The sequence below is a fragment of the Myxocyprinus asiaticus genome, chromosome 23 (assembly GCF_019703515.2).
Source record: "Myxocyprinus asiaticus isolate MX2 ecotype Aquarium Trade chromosome 23, UBuf_Myxa_2, whole genome shotgun sequence".
Taxonomy (NCBI): domain Eukaryota; kingdom Metazoa; phylum Chordata; class Actinopteri; order Cypriniformes; family Catostomidae; genus Myxocyprinus; species Myxocyprinus asiaticus.
The window spans coordinates 5939416-5957797 of NC_059366.1; the positions used below are offsets into that span (position 1 = coordinate 5939416).

At 36.7% G+C, this 18382-nt stretch overlaps 1 protein-coding gene across 1 annotated transcript in view; it reads right to left on the reverse strand.

Annotated features, from left to right (window-relative positions):
• Positions 1-165: 165 nt before the first annotated feature.
• Positions 166-18382, reverse strand: part of LOC127413928 (neuroendocrine convertase 2-like) — a 114924-nt gene continuing 96707 nt past the window's right edge. Inside the window, exon 12 of the mRNA XM_051651506.1 lies at positions 166-4094. Coding sequence (XP_051507466.1) covers positions 3605-4094 — 490 coding nt within the window. The 3' untranslated portion in view covers positions 166-3604. The remainder of the gene's footprint in view (positions 4095-18382) is intronic.

An 18382-nucleotide genomic window follows, 5' to 3' on the forward strand; every position in this document is an offset into this window, starting at 1 on the left:
TAGGGGCATTATAAACTGTACAAGCTTTGCAAATGAATTAATTGCATCTTGTTCACCCAGTATTCCTCATTTGCTGAAAGGGATACTTTGGTGAATAGGCACCAGCCGAAGTAGGGATGCTGCTTATTGCTTAAGCGTTGCAAACACAACAGTTTGGCAAAGGCTTCCACTTAAGGTTGCCAACATTTCCCCATACAAATACAGGATGCTTGAGCATTTTCAGCACTTCAATACAGAACGGGGCTTCCCTTTGAGCACTTAATTTGACATTTTCATTTCGACTGTTGGCAGCCCTACTTCCACTTGGTCCCTACTTCCAAGTTGTTTTGTGGCCATCTACTTTTTTTTTTCTTTGTAATGTGGCCAAGTAAAATGCAACTTAAACGAAGGATTAAGGAAAAAGTATGGACATTTCTAAAAGTGCAGGGGATATGTCCCCACCCTCCAGTTATGGTGTTTTCCATGCCGCAGCGGTTGCCCTGTTGCCGGGTTGGTTTTAAAATCAATTGGATTTAATAAGTGCACCCCCTGTGACTGCTGTCTGCATTTTCCATTTCCTTTTTTTGATTTGTAACTAGTAGCACCTAATTTAAAAAAAAAAAATCTACAGCAAAAAGTTTTCCTAAAAACTGATGTTCACATATGTGCACAGCAGGACTAAGTTGTGAAATTTTAAGTAATACCAAGCAATAGAAAGTTGAAAATTATTCAAAATAACTAACATGTTTTGTTTTTTTCAACTTTTGAGGGAAAATGGTTCTATTTTCCACATATGTGGACTTCATGTTTATCAGCGCACTGATGCGAAAAAGAAAAAATAATGGATTTTTTAAAGCGCCATATCAAACAAAACTAGAGACGCTACTCTTTACAACCAAACATTTTTCAGTAAAAAAACTTAGAGGTTTCTTACCAGAGGCACTTTTGTTGGTGCCCGTGGAAGTGCTTCACAGAAATCGACATCATGCTGTTGTGACACATGACGCGGTGCGCCAGAAGTTTAACCCTTAAAGGACAGTGACCCTATTGTGAACAGTATTCAGTCGGATTTAATTCACTTAAATTATACGTTGCATATAGCAAAGCCAAAATACAACATCCACACATGTGGACGTGGGTTTGCACACCTTACTTATGGTAAAATAACTGTATGCATGGCCTCTCAACTATCTGTCATACAAAGTAAACCTGGAACATTTTTAAAGGGGTTTTCAACCTTTCATGTCATCTGGTGTTATTTTAACACTTACAAAAGGAGAACTGAGAGTCAAATTACACCCTCGGCAGTCTTTACAAGCTATGAAAGTTATGTTAAATAATAGTCTTTATCATGGGAATTAGACACCTGAAAGAAGTTTAATAGGCTCTAAACCACACCACCCAACCCAATGGTGAAAATTATTGTCTTAATCACTAAAGTGCTTTAACAAACAGCTAAATAGTTTTATTATATATGCTGTATGCTTTGAAATGTTCATTGGATAAAATTAATCTTTTCACAAAAAAATATAACAGAAATATCACTGCTGTGTTTGCAAGATACTAAATTTAAGGAGAGTCACACAAAATGATTTACAGTCACAAACTGTACAGCAGAGGTGAGTAACAGCAGGTTAAGCAAGAACATAAGAAAGTATAGATATATTTTGTTTATATAAATTTCTGTAAAGAGTACAAAAAGGAACACCAAATGTAGGAAGTAATATTTTGGTAGGACATACAGTGGCCCCAAAAAGTATTTGGACACTCAAATCACTTTTAAAAATGTATTCATGTCATTGCATTAACAACAAAATATCAAAGTGGCATATGCAAACAAATGAGCTTTTCTCACAACTGCCTTCACTCTTTGGAGCTATTTAAGCAATTAATTTATCTTTCTTCAAACACCTCATGGATAAACATTGGAGTTTTGTTGCTTTTAGCCCATGGCTGTAAGCTTCTATGGTACTATTCTCTTAAAATAATTATCAAAATAATCTTTTAGCAGATACACACAGTTAAAAGGATAATTCAGATAATTTCATTTAAAGATGAAAATTATGTCATGTTTTTCTAAACCCATATGATTTTCTTTCTTTCATGGAACACAAAAGGAGAAATTAGGCAAATTATTCAGTCACAGTCCATAAAAATATTGCCTTTTGTGTCACCTACTTCTGACTAGCAACAGCAAGCAGCAAATCATGATTCACAGCTTTAATGCAAATGAAAGCCTTTTAACTATTTATTATTTATTTTATTTTTTTAATTTTTTTTATAACCTTTTCTCCCCAATTTGGAATGCCCAATTCTTACTACTTAGTAGGTCCTCGTGGCGGTGTGGTTACTCACCTCAATCTGGGTGGTGGAGGACAAGTCTCAGTTGCCTCAGTTTCTGAGACCGTCAATCCACGCATCTTATCACATGGCTCGCTGTGAATGACACCGTGGAGACTCACATCAGGAGGAGGCTCATGCTACTCTCTGCGATCCAAGCACAACATACCACATGCCCCACTGAGAGCGAGAACCACTAATCGCGACCACGAGGAGGTTACCCCATGTGACTCTACCCTCCCTAGCAACCGGGCCAATTTGGTTGCTTAGGAGACCTTGCTGGAGTCACACAGCACACCCTGGATTCGAACCAGGGGTGGTAGTCAGCATCAATACTCGCTGAGCTACCCAGGCCTCAGAGCCTTTTAACTATTTAAAAATCAAAGCAAGTCTTTCAATATGACCCATCCCAACTTAAATATCAAGACAAGACACCAAAACTGTGCTCATCACATCATTTCATTGGGTCTTTGAAACAGAATGCATATAAATAATGCAATGACATTCACACATTTTAAAGTGTGGCTCAACCCTTTCATGAGAAGAGTCTAAATTCCCCCGAATGCCCCACAGAGCATGGTATTTTTGTGAATAAATCATTACATTCAAGAGAATGCAAAGAATGCAAAAACAGTTAGGACTTAGGTTTAGAATTAAAAACATAGCCCATTCACTGTGATCACTGTCAGCAAGAAAACCGAAAAGATCATAAATATTAGGAAGTAGTCATTGCAGGGCAACTGAATGGATTGTTTATTATACATATTTTCCTTGTTTAAAGTGAGTAAAATGCTAGGTCAGAGCGTGAGAGCATCAATCATTTGTATTCGCCAGTGTAATATAAACAACAGAATGTATGTATACACGGTTGTCTTTGTATTTCTGTAATATTTTAATATCTGTAACATAAAATAAAGACATAATTTGGTTGAAAAGGATGTTTGAGCAGCTGTTTCTTTAAACTGCATAAACATTTAAACTGCAGTGTTGGCAGAATGGCACAACTTGCAATATTGCTGTCAATTCAAAAAACACAAATATGCGACGCTACGATGCTGGGCAATTCATTGGCTGTCACAAATATGTGACAGCTTTGTATGAAGCAGTTAAATATCCAAATACTTTTTGGGGTCACTGTACCATTTAGAGAATATCCTTTAATTTAAGTAACTCACATCAGACATTGAAATAATCACAGGAAAAAAAATGATCAAAGCAGATAGGAATGGATAAGGAATATATGCTAATATAGAGTGTAGAGAGAGGCCAGATATCATGCAGATGGCTAGTTGTTTTTACTCAGAAGGCTTTTCAAGCTTCTCTCTACTGCCTCATCTAACTCCTCTTCCAGCTCTTCCTTTTTGGACATGGCCAGTTTGGATTGGTAGTCCCTCACCATCTGGTCTATGTAAGGGGCACTTTGAGTTCCGTGCAGCATGAGGGTCCACTCCTTCAGCATGCCATTCTGTGGGGTGTCTCCCTGGAAGCCCACCTCCAGCAGCCAGGTTCCTCTAGGGTTCTCGCCCCACTTATGGGTGGTCATGAAGGGCCATTTGTCAAAGCCCACCTTGGCGTCATCGTCCCGGGGTCTTCGGCTCAGCAGGATGGACTTGGTTCCCATGGGCGATGTCATGTTGATGTTGAGGTCTCCGCGGCGACTGGCATTGACGGTGATGACGGCCTGTACGTGCTCCAGATAGCGTACGAAGTTGTCCTTTCCTTGGCAGGCATCAGTCGTGATGGTCAATACCAGTTTACTGCCTGACTGAATTTTACTGCACAAAGAAAGAAAGAAAGAAAAATGGGAGATATTATAAATTCCGCATTAGGGTTGTCACAATACCTTAAAGACCTCATCAGTTTCGAGGCAAACTTTATGACGTAAAATGAATACGAAATAATTACGATTCTGCACCATTTCTAGGTCACTAATCAAGTAAAATTTCAGGACCATCTCTAGATGATACATATCAAATTTTGTTCAAATCAGACAAACGGCCTATGACTATTGTAAAATAAAAAATAAATAAGTGGGAGAAAATGTTTTTTGTTGATATGGAAATCCATATGTCCATTTTATTTGGGGGGACTAAAGGATTCTGTGGAAAAACAATCTTTGTATCAGATGGATGGGTAAAAATATCTATGCAAATACTGTAGGATTTCAGCCCCTTTGTTGTTTGGACCCCTAATAAAGAATTCCAGAACTTTGCAGATGTACATTTCTGAAATCCAAAAACTAGATAGGTATTGCACTAACTGAAGAGCCACATATGTCGCTTATTCTTAATAATAGTGCATTTTTTTTACTTTTTGATTATTGTTTTTATGTGAATGAATAAAGGCATATTTCTAGTTTCAAAATTATTTGTATTTCAGAGCATTGTTTTCTTTGTATGAGTAAAAACTAGCTACATTTCATGTGACCCACATTGGTTTTTTGACTGTTGAAAATGGGTAAAATGTAAAAATTTTCAGATGGAGATGCATTGAGAGCCCCATATCTCTGGCCTTAACCATATGGGGCCTTAAAAATTAAGATACAAAAAGAAAAGTTTGTTCTGAACCAGAATATAAAAGAACATTAAGATATCTTAAGATATTAAGACATTAATACATCGGGGAGCAACTTTTCCCACCCCGGTGTAAATAGCATCTACCACACAGTGCAGCTATTTTTACCCTAATAGTCTGGAGAAACCACAGGAATATATGACAAACTAGACAAAAGAGGTGCTGCAGTGCCGTGGGGTATAAAGACGGTTTGAATGTGTACTGTTGTGCTAGCGACCCCGGTTTGATTCCACCTTTTCTCCCACTCGTTTTCCCATCCGATTTCCTTTTTCCACTCTTAATATTTCCTTTAATACTACTAAGTAATAAACAAACAGCTGAAAAACGTCTGTGCCAAATACTGGAAAAACATGTACTGTATATCCAAGTAGCTTTGGTGTGTAAGCTCAAAAAATTTATCCAAGGAGAGAGAAGGCTCACACACAATGTCCACATAAAAAAACTGCAGGAATTCATTTATCCAACACCAGCCTCTCCACTTCAGAAGAACAACTACTCAATAAAGGTTTGTCTTATGTCCCACCAACATCTACAGATCCCTTTCAGGTGAAAGTCAAAATGTTCAAATTCAATAGATCCATTAAACTGAAATACTTTTATTATAAAGATGTTGCACAGAGACAAGACCAATCAGTGTCTGGTAATCAACCTTTTAGGGCTAAAAGCTATTTTTATCCTACTGTTAATAATGCTGCAATTGAAACTTTTTGCAGTTTAGTTGATGGAGATATTGATCAGATTCTGAAGATTTCTAATACCTAGTTATTGCAGTTTGAAAGAACAACAGACTTTGATACAACTTCAAATGAAACAGGATGTTATGGAAACCTGCCGATAAGGATGGGGGTTTGGTTTTAATGAGAGAAAGAAAATGAGGTTCATAAATCTTTGATTCATCCTCCTGGTCGCCCTATAGTGGCCTCTAATGAACGTCTTTTGGAACCCATGTCTCATTATGTCATTCAAATTCTTAGACTGTTGGTAGAACAACTCCCATCCTATTTGAAAGATACGGGTGACTTTATACAACAGTTGAAAGATATTTACTTTGAAAGTTGTGACTAATATTTTCATGCCACATTGGATGTAGTCTCTTTATACACCAATATCCAGCATAATATGGGTTTGGAAGCTTTCAATTGTTTTACTTGAATCAAGATTTGAAAAAACACCACCTTCTAATTTTATTCCTGACATGACATCCATGCTTCTTTTTAAGAATTTACCATATACACAGTTTCTCAGAGTAAAGCGTATCTGCATGACGGAATCTGATTTTGAGACGGAGGTAGTACAAATGTATAAGCAATTTCGCCTTAGGGGTCACCCTAAAAAGTGGCTCGATGATGCTCTTTATAGAGTGCACACTATGCCTTTTTTGCCCAAAAGAAATAGAAAAAATATCTCTGTAGTTTGTACAAGAACCTTTTCTCAACATAGTCAAGGGATTAAAGAAACAATAAAAAAACAATGGCACATTTTAAAGAGTGATCCCATTTGCTCAAATCTTTTTCCTGATCTCCCGCTCTTTGTACATCTAGGAATATTAGAGATTTCTTAGGCAAAGTGGATACGTTTACTTCACGTAACACGAATGACGGCAATCGGACGAGACTACTGTTTTTTTCCCATGTCTGAATTGCGCTGCCTGTAGGAATAATAACAGAAAAATCTGCTCATTTAGGAGCTCTATAACTGACAGCGGATACAATATAAAACAGTTCGTTACTTGTAGCCCCGAGACTGTTATATATTTAATTTCTTGTCCATGCTTACAAACAATATGTGGGAAAAAAAATCAGACAAATTAGAACACGTGTTATTGAGCATGAGTGCTGTGAGAAGGAAAGATCAAAAATCTCCAATTGCATGGCATTTTTTAGAATCTGGTCATCCTGTATCTGCTTTAACTTTTTTAGTTATTGAAGAAGTTAAGCATCCATGCAGGGGGGTAAATGTAGAATGCATTCTCCTACAGAAAGAATGCAGGTGGATATTTCATTTACAATCTTTACATCTCCAGGGATGTAAGGAATGAATATACAAAATTTTGAATCATGGTATATTTGCAAACGGAACTATGTACAGTTTACTTTTGATATTCTATGTGGTGAGTATTTTGTCTATCAGGTTATCATATGTCATTAGACCTATAGTCCTGGATTATGTACATTACTAGGATATTTATCTGCGGGGTCTGTCGATCGCACTCGTTCCTGTGGCTCGGCATCGCTTGTGTGTAGATTGCATCACTGTATTACTAATATTGTAGTAACTATGTTTTTTGGCAGAAAACATAGTTTTAATGCAATTAACCTTACTACAGTACTACAGTAATATAGTAGTAATATAGTAACCATGGTTAATTTTGTTAAACTTACAACAAAATACCATGGTGAAACTGGTTACTAGCATCTGCCTTTTTTTCTCCCCATATCTGAACTCACACCATTGGTATTTAATGCGACAAAGGGTGTCGACAAAGTCAACTGATTTTAGTAGTATACCTACCTACTGTATATCTGTGTAAAAATAAAATAAAAACGATGCCACCTTTCTCAGGGTATTAATTTGACGTGTTTTGCTCCAAAATCATAGGCCAAAATTGTCATGTTGACCCCCTCTACAAAATAATGGATTTCTCTGTAAATATTGGTCCATGACATTCAGTATTTTGGCTTTCATTATCATTTATATTTATCTTTCACCACAAAAAAAAGTGAGCCAGGAACCTCTGGTTGAGTTAACATGGAATAACCCTGCTGAAGTAAAATGGACCATCAGGTCAATGCCAGCCCGAGTGCATATACTGTGGGACATTAGCAAATACTAAGAAATTCAGAAATTCATGGCAACTGAATTTGTCATACAATTGCATTGTCATTCAAAACAATTTGCCATTCAACTTGTCATTCAATTTTTAATGCTGATCAAATTATTTGTAATAGAAAAATGTATAACATTTGAAAAATATAAAAAGTATTTTCACAAGTGGATTTCTCCACTGTAAAAGCTAGTGTTCTCCTCAAAGTTGACAAAATCAACTTTTAGAAGATTAAAATTTACAGTTTCTCTTTTTCAGGAAAACAGATCATCTTAATGACTCATGCAATTTGTCTAATCAAATGTCCCCTAGAATGAGAAAAATTAGCATGCTGTGATGTCAATTTTGTACACTGGAACATTACATTTTTTTATTGATAAATATGTTTAAATTACGAGAATGTTTAAGATGATATCAAAAATTATGATAATATTGGCAGAGCCAATATTATTATTATTATTATTATTATTATTATTATTATTATTGGCTCTGCCAATATGATCATCATTTTTGTATAATAATAATAATAATAATAATAATAATAATACATTTGGTACCCTACATATTATACAACAGAAGTTACAAGTAGTACCATATTTGCATTATTGCCACTTTAAGAATATTGTGGCACCACCAGTATTTTGAGGCTTGAAAACCATGATATGGCACTGCTATACCATGCAACACCATACTGCATTTAATACTGTTATAAAGTCAGAGGCAAAAGAAAGTGCTCACTGTGACTGATGATGGACGATATTGTCTAACTAACAACAGATGGCATTTTATCAGGTGAATTACATCTTAACCATTGCTGTATCTGTAGTGCCACACTAACAGGGTTTGATGCAGATGCTGAAATTCTATGGAGGACCCTTAAGGCAAGCTCTGAGCATTTCAACAGAGAAAAATGTGTTCTTCCATAATCACCTCTCTGGAATAATGTAGAAATACACAGCAACTTACCAGAGATGGGGACACGAGTAAGAGACTCAGATGGTTTTATGACATCTGTGTCACATTTCCCCATGTGTCCTGTTCGATCGGACCCTTATCATGGAATTCGATAATATATTTCTGCATGTGACAAGAGTCCCATGAAACATGATGGCACCCGCCATGCCATTTGTGCTCACATTTGGTTGTGCCCTCAGAAGCAGAAACTTCAGGAAGAACACACTCTCAAAAGTTAGTCACATTAATTTACACACAAAGCTTTTATATTGTACTGTCGCAAACATTCAGCAGTGAGCTACATGGCTCATTATGATCGCCAAACAGAGGTTGTGTCAATTTAAACCTAGCACTTCATGTTATCAATGTTTGTATATATGCCGCCTATCCTCTCTCTCTCTCTCTCTCTCTCTCTCTCTCTGTGGTATGTGTGTGTGTGTGTGTGTGCACACATGAGAAAGAGTGGGAGTGGGAGAGGGATAGGGAGAGGGAGAGAGAGAGAGAGATTTGTCCCATATTTTGGCTTCTTGTAATCAGCACGTGTACAGTTTTTGTGGACTTAAAACAGCTGGTAAATTTTGTCAAAATTATACCTAATGATATCGCATTAAATCGCATTGCATATGATTTGTTATATTGCATTGCTGTGTGCGCATTCTGAGCCTTGTTGAACTGACTGTGAGAAAAACTGTGGCACCTTTATTACAAAAAACAGTACAGGATAAGTTAATTAAGTCTGTGAAATCATAAAATAAAATGAAATAAATAAAATACATTTTTACAAGTTCAGGATATTATTAGCTATTACTATCCCAGATTTTTCAAAGATCATACATTAATAATTTTTGAGATATATATATATATATATATATATATATATATATATATATATACACACACACACTACCGTTTAAAAGTTTGGGGTCACTTAACTGAAATGTTTCTCATGATATTAAAAATCTTTTGATCTGAAGGCGTATGCTTAAATGTTTGAAATTAGTTTTGTAAACAAAAATATAATTGTGCCAACATATTAATTTATTTAATTACAAAACTAAAATTTTATTTAAAAAAAACAAAGTTTTGAAATTGATGACTTGGACCAAATAATAATGAAAAGCAGCCACTAAGTGCCCAACATAGATGGGAACTCCTTCAATACTGTTTAAAAAGCATCCCAGGGTGATACCTCAAGAAGTTGGTTGAGAAATTACCAAGAGTACATTTCTGCAAAATCTAGGCAAAGTATATATAACATATAATAACATAGTTTTGATTTATTTTGGATTTTTTTTAATCACAACATAATTCCCAAATTTCCATTTGTATATAAGATGTAACGTTTAGTGACTTCAGACTCGACTCGGACTCATGGCGAAAGACTCGAGACTTGACTCGGACTTCAGTGTTAAATACTCCAGATTTGACTTGGACTCCAGCTTCAAGACTTCAGAATTGACTCGGACTTCAGATGAAAGACTCGTGAACATCTCTGCTCCTTACTACTTAGTATGTGTTTGGAAAAAGCTTTTCATAGGCCGCTCCACAGAATTCCGCAAATTTCTGCATAGTTGGAACGGACATTATTACAAAATTATACAAAACCTCTGCCTGCTGTGTGTTCATTTATTAATCTCTTAAACTCTACAGTGGGTCCGTGGGCAGGGCCAGGAGTGAGTAATCATTTTCACTCATAAAATGTATAAGTCCGTGGATTCCTAAATAGTCATAAGTGGTACCATATAAAAGCTTAGAATCTGAAAGTTTTACAGAACTCCTTCACTTTTGCATTTATGTTACATAAAATAACAAGATAAGACCTAAATCCTCCGAGTCACAAATGTGTGCCACCTTGTGGAAATTATGTAGAAATATGAACTTTATTTTTTTTCATATGGCACTAAAATAGACAAGTCATATATCAAATGAAAGCTCTTGTTCTCAGAAATGTGGCTATGCAGAACATTTTGTTGTTATAACACCACACTTCAAATGATTATCAAAAGAATCACAAATTGAAATATGATCTCTGTAAGACAATAAAGACAAACGTCTCATGTCTGCTCAGATCCCTGCTTCTGTAAGCCTCAAGTAGCCACAAACTCTATATTAGCTCTTACCTTAGGCTGTTTTCTTCAAAATGAGCCATTTGTTTTACTTGTCAGTGAGCTTGCTTGGGTAAATAATCAAATGTTATGTCTTAGATGTCCAGCACAAAATATACAGTCCAGCACAAAAATCATTGTAAACAAATCACCTTCAAAATATGTAATGATAATATAATATACAGTACATAGGCACAGAGCAGAGGATCTCAGCTTTCCAACAACACCTAGATTAAGCTTCTAGTCCACTCAGAGGTTGATATATATTACACAAAATACTGGCAAAGGTGCGTGGGATCACACAATAGACAGTGCATATGGATGAGCACATGGCGAGTGCTCAGATGCGTTAGAGCACTACCTGCATTTCAAATCTGTATATTGTAATGGAAGGTGAAAGAGGAAAATTTCTTATTTCTAGTACTTGCTCTCACCTAGTGGAATGAATTAACTCGTTTTGCAGGGACATACAGCAAACAGAGCCTAAATCACAGGCGTTCAAAGGCAGGATAAAAAATAAGGTGAACTTTTAAATTTGGGTGCCAAAATATGCAACTGAGTTTTAGGGGTTAAATACTTTGGCTAAACTGATTGACCTTTCATATATCAATGAAGTGTAGCACCTTGTCCTAACCAGACACGATGCGATAAGATTCCAGTGACAAGCAATCTGTCTGTCCACACCAGGCACGATGCGACATAGCTATTACTACACTAAAATGAGTATAATTGACAATAAAATTTAGAAAACAGAGCAATTACAGATGGAACAGTCTGTTTATTGAATGCAATTCATTTTTTCACATAAGCTCCGTAACGCTTTCTACGGCAAACCCAGAGGGGATAAATATACAATCACACACACAGGGAAAAGTTACTTTATGAATCGCGTCCTTATTCAGTCTGTTATGACTGTTTATGTTCACGCGATATTCCTGTTGATTTTATGCCGATCTCCGTGTGACAGTGAAGTGGAGAGAAATTCAGAATGAGCCGGTATGAGCCTCTGTCATTCTGAACTGGTGCATATGTGTGACAGAGAGCGAAAGAAAGCGAGACTTTAAGCACAGTATTCGGTAGGTGTGTGACACCCTCGGCAAAAATCAAGTTGTTGTGATCCAGCTAGTGAGATGCCAGCTTTAATATACTGTAATTTTAGACCCATTTGTTGACTGCACTGCCTGGCGCGACGTCGCAGAAATAGAAACCATTCCAAAAATAGATTGCCCTGTCGCTGTCACTCGTCGTGTGTCGCAGCTGTTTAGGACAAAAACTCTGATTAACGTGGAAAAGATGCCTTTTATGACGTGTTGTGGCGTCACGTCTGGTTAGGACATGGTGTAGTACTCTCAACTCTATTTAATATTCTTAGTCAACATGAGACATTGTTCACAATCCATAATATTTCTGTAATCTGACATATTTCTGGGTGAAAACAGGATTCAATTTAAATAAATGTAGGATGGGACATGTTTTGATCCATGAGAAAAATGAATCATTAATAAATACAGTAAAATATGGAAGATATATTTTGTTTTTGTTTCTTTATGATATCTTCTCAATTAAATAATGTTATCATATAGAACCTTATTGTAGTTATCAATAACCTAAACATTACCAATAACTTTCTTTATTTCTGAGATGATAACTTTAAGCCTACGTCTACATTAATCCAGATACATTTGAAAACGGCCTCTTCGTTTTCAAAACGCTTTCCATTCACACTGCCATTTTCAAGCGTTTTCCAAAAGTTGCTCGTCCACACTGAAACATATTGAAATGTTTAAATCCCCTTACTGCGCATGCAAAAAATCACTGTTGCATGTATGGTCCCACACCAATGGCGAGTAAACTTCCTGCCGCCTTTGAAAGAATGCAATGTGAATGTTGTACAAAGTAACATTTATATTTAACAATGCTATCAAAGTGAATATCAGGCACAACAGCGCCGCTCTAACACGTGCCACCATCTTGATTGTTTTGGTGAATGAACACGATTGCATCACATGACAACAAATACGTCATAGTTTTCAGATATATCCATTTTCCCAGTCCACACTACAATGTAAGTTGACGGTGTTTTCAAATTTATCCTCTTGGGAGCGTTTTCAAAAAGCTCAGTTTTCAATAACAAAAACACTGTCCCAAGGGGGTCGCACACCGAACGCATCTGGCGGACGACATGGTAAGTTTTAAAATTCGAAACAACTGTTTTCAATGAAGGTATGCACACTGCAGCCACTGACAGATACAGAGCGGCGGCGGCAGTGTGCGTACCTTCATTGAAAACAGCCCAGCTATGACTCTGGAGGCTGCTCAAATTTCTGCCGATCCACGGAGCGCAACTCGCATATTTTCCATTAAATCCAACCCAAATCATTATCAAAGGACATAGATTATTAACTCTAGTGTTGTTCATTCTTGAAGAAGCAAAAAACCTTGGTAACTTTTGGGTGTACTGTCTGCCACCTGAACCGCATTGACGTGCCCTGCGTTTGATACATGGGCCATGTCCTAGCGGCGATGTGTTGTGCCGGTTCTCGTCCGGTGTGCAACCGACTTCAGTGTGGATGGAAGGCCAAAGCATAGAGAAAAAGATGCGTTTTCAAATGAAAACGTATGAGTGTGGACGTAGCCTAAGCAACTTACTAAATTAAACATGCAACATGAGCATACAGTAAACAGGGTCAATTTAGATTTTATGCTGAGTTATAATCCATTCTGCAGATTCCTCCTAAAAAAACAGAATATTTGAAAATTGGCAGGTTCCATCAGCCATTAGATAAGATTAATGACTACAGAATAAACCATAACATTTAATAACATTTAATAAAAAAACAAGAATGAATTTGATGCCCTATCTGACCATAATGGATAGGCGTCATTACGATACAAATGCATTTCCATACAACTATGGAAATGTCTAATATATAATGACCAAAATTTGCATTTGTGCACATTCTGCACAATGAACAAAAAAGCTTTTGTTTTGGCTGAAAATAACCTTCCAGTTCAACCATTCAAAGCTACCACAGCTTCAAAACAAGCTGTGAAACTAGACCATGAAAAAAAAAAAAAAAAATATTATATATTTCTGTATTTTCAATGGCACACCATCCTGGTGCCAACAATTGATTTGGCCAGATGAGGAGATTTTGTTCCCTCCATAAGGCTGCTTTGTTGTCGTGCTCGACGCTGCTGACTGGCTGTTTTGTGTTGCTGTAATGATAGCAGCAGACAACTTGAGCGAGCGACCATAAAGTGAATGTAATGGCATTATCAGAGGCAAATCTCCAGCCTGGCCCATTATGGCACTAAGATTAGTGGGTGTGCTGTTTGTGCATCAGGCTTTGAGAGAGTAGTGTTTCCCAGGAAACTAATTCATAGAAATATCCAAAGGCCGCACAAGAAGACACATGAGTTGCGTTTGGTGCGTAATGGCGAGACAACAGTTATTAGAAACTATATGGGTTACAGTGATTTAATTTAATCAAACTTTTGGCAGTTGTTTGAATTGTAAGACTGCTTGGATTCTTTTGTCTCAGCTAACATAAATTATGTTAGTAATTATTTATTTATACTTATATTCATAAAAAACAAACTTATTCATGATATGTCACAATTTAGCAAAAATAGACTAGTGAGATTAAAAGAAGGGATTATGTCATTTTGCTACAGTCTACTTTGTGTTTATATTCATTACTGTAATGTCTTAAGCAACTCCTTAATAAATGCTTCATATGTGTCCACTTTACATTAAGGAATATTTCATTTATATGACTCACTATTTGGCAGGAATTGCAAGAAAAATTGCCCTTTTTATGCATGTTGTTATAACCACATATCAATGATTTGTAATGCAAATGAATGTTAATTATTAGTCATTAATGTACCCCGTTATTAACCCTTAACAAAAGGAAAAGTGTTGTAAAGTGTTACCGAAAGGATACTGATTTTTATAAAGACAAACTAGTTTTTAACATGTTCTGAATAAAGTGCAAAAGTCACTACTACAATGCTAGGGCATAGTAAGTGGTTACCAGCTTGATGGTGGTTAGCAAGCTATTTTTGCGATTTTGTTTCCCTTTTTCACTCAATTTGAAATGCCCAATTCCCAGTGCGCTTTTAAGTCCTCATGGTCACGTAGTGATTTGCCTCAATCCGGGTGGCGGAGGACAAACCCACGCATCTTATCACGTGGCTTGTTGAGCGTGTTGCCACGGAGACAAAGCGCGTGTGGAGGCTTCACGCCATCCACCGCTGCATCCACGCTCAACTCACCACGCGCCCCACCGAGAACAAACCACATTATAGCGACCACGAGGAGGTTACCCCATGTGACTCTACCCTCCCTAGCAACTGGGCCAATTTGGTTGCTTAGGAGACCTGGCCGGAGTCACTCAGTACGCCCTGGGATTCGAACTAGCGAACTAGCGAACTAGCGAACTCCAGGGGTGCTACCCAGTCCCAGCAAGCTGTTTTGAATGAGGGTGCATTCCATTCAGAAGTAATTATCCCTATGCCCTTCGAAGACTTTACCATTCGCTGTGAGAGCTTTGAAAGGCTAAGAGATGTGGGGCTCAAAACTAAGGGTCATTCGGAACTCACCTTTTAAGTCATTTTTATGGAAATTCTGTTTGAAGTGATCTTACAGCATGACTATCATGATTGTTGTCTTTTCAAAGTGCCAAATGGTGATTTATCCCATTTGGAATGCAGTCTGAGCAGGAAATGTTCAAGGAACAAAAAAATGTCACTTCCTTAAACCACCTTGAAATGGTCTAAAAGCATGTTTATGTAACAGTTAGTTTCGGTCCTCGAAACTGATTGGGCGAGAGACGTTCCATGTCTCAGAACAGTAGCACTTGGACGATTTACTGTTTGTATCACTCCACTTGTGTTCGTGGTGTTCTAAACTAAAGAGTAAGAGCAGTGCAGATGTGTTAAAGCAGCTAGAAGTGTTTATTTTCATTTATGCCTGTGATAATAAAGACACTTGTGTCAGCGCTGTCAGTCAGCAAGCGGTTTCTTTGAAGTCATCTGCATTGTCTCTCACTCCATGATCGATCGGATTACTACTAATACATTACAGCTGGGAAAGAGACTTGAAGGGATAGTTCACCCAAAACTTCTGTTTACAATGACATTATTGTGAGTAAATAATGACATAATTTGTGGGTGAACTACTAGCTTACTTTAACACGCAGAGGTAGTTGAACAGTAGACAGGAAACTCTTTCTGGGAAAAACACTAAGAAACTCTGTGACCTTATAGCTGGAAGCTATAAACAGAAGTCCTGCTGGTATCGGTCCCAATCAACACTGTGAGACCAAGCTGTTGCATTTTGGGGATGGTTAGAGATCGCTGTTATCAATAGACCAGCTAGCAAACAAGAAGTAACATGGAGCTTATTCTTACTTTTTTAATTACCACTCTAGAACAAAAAGTGGTACACTGTGTGTCATTTACCTCCAGAAAAGAGCTTTTTTTTTTTTTTTCTGAATAACTTTATCTGTAATAGCTAATCAGCAAGCTTCCAACAAAAGAACACAGTATTTGTGGCAAGTGAAGATTATGTCCCATAGACAGAATATTTGTTTAACTATTTTAAGGCTTGGATCATTCCTTCAATACATTTTTATGTCCCCAGTCATATATGTCTTAACATATTGGATCAAAGTTAATCTCCTCAACGAAATTACTGACAAAAATGTTAATTGACAAAGGTTTATTTTATTTTTATTTTTGTCAGCGATAACAAAGACAAGATGAAAAAGATGCTAATCATGACGATAATCAAAATTAAGTCATTTGAATTAAAACACGCTGTTGACGAAAACATTACTGCAATATAATAACAACGCACAAAACACTGTTTTTATTTATTATGTTATTTATTTTTTCTAGAAAGAATTGATTCAAATAAACCAGTGATAGTATGCTGGGGATTTCTGCACTTGAGCCATGTACAATTAACTTAACTAGCGGGTTTATTACCTCAATCAAACACATTCTAAATTTGTGACACTGATCAGCTATATCCATAACATAATGTTTGCATAGACAATAAACTTGCAACATTGCAACGTTTACGTTTGCATAGACAATGAAGCGAATGAACAGGTGAACTTGAACTTAGTTACACGCTAGTCAGAATGTGTCTTGCGTCGTGAATATATCATTTCCTTCCTACATGCCGTCCTACACGTCTCGCAATATCCTAAACTGTCTAAATGTGACAAATTCACAATAGAGGAACTTTTTAAAAGTACACTGTAAACCCGAATGCTCAAAATAATTAATTTTTTGAGTAGGGGAAAATGTATCATACTAATTAGTTCAAATAAATTAACCTTGATGAGTATTTAGAACTTTCTCTTTCTTACAATTTTATTTAGACTTGAAAAGTACTCGTTAAATTTTTGCAGATAATTTTCTTCTGTCTTACCTTAATACTAACACACCAATTGAACTGCACTGATGCCCAGTTTAAGTTAAATGTTATTTAGTCCACCAATAGTTCTGTTTTAACTAAAAATGTAATTGGCCACAACATGGTCATTGGTCATTGAGAAGCGACATCACGTCTCACCACAACGCACAGTATCTTGACCTGTGCCTTGGACAAATTATAACAATCACTGGCAGAAGAAGATGGATGAACATAAGCTGCGAGCACGGTCCAAGCTCAGTCACCAGAGCAAGAGCAGCTGTGGCCCTATATTGATCTTTTACTCTTTGTGAAACCCTCCACTACAATGAGAGGAAATCATTCGCATTTGCAACCAAATTTCGCGCTATATAACAAAAAATGTGGCAACTGGCTGGTAAATGTTTATATTTCACTCACCAGTGAATGAATTGTGTAGTATAATGGTGGAGTTTTCAGCAGCAAGATCCTTTCACTGCATGTTGAGCATAAAAGTTGTTCCGTGTAATGCGTGTCCAAAGACGAGATACAGCGTGACCGATTTGTCAGTAAATAATGTCTCTTTTAATACTCTTTCTGTTCTTTGCAGTCAATTGTTGATCAAAAACAACAAAAAATAAACATTTAATTCTAATCACACATAGCACAGATGAGATAAAGCAGTTTGTGTCTCTTGTTATCTTTCACTCATTTACAGACGCTCTTTACAGAAATGCTGGGTTTTCTTAAAGAGACAGTACCGGTTTTTAGCACGTGTTCAATAACTCAGTGTAAATTCCTGTGAATAGTACAAATTATGCAATTAAACAATAAACATGTAACAAATTAGAATATATGCAATATGGTATCATATGTATTAATTTATTGATTAAAATATAATTAGAAAAAATTTATATTTTCATAATGTACCTAGCTAGAAGGTCCCCTGTATAATTCACAGCATTAGCTGAAAGATAATTTATTTAATATGTAAGCAAAAGGGACATTAAAACTGAAATATACCTATATGAATTTATATTGAATCGGAACTGAATCAAGAGCTTGTGAATCGGAATCGAATCGGGAAATCTGCATCAATACCCAGCCTTAGGCACTAGGAGTTAGTAAGGATTCATACAAGATGAAATGTCTCCTTTGTCTCCCACTTACCAAGGAAATTTTCAAAAATCCCTCATC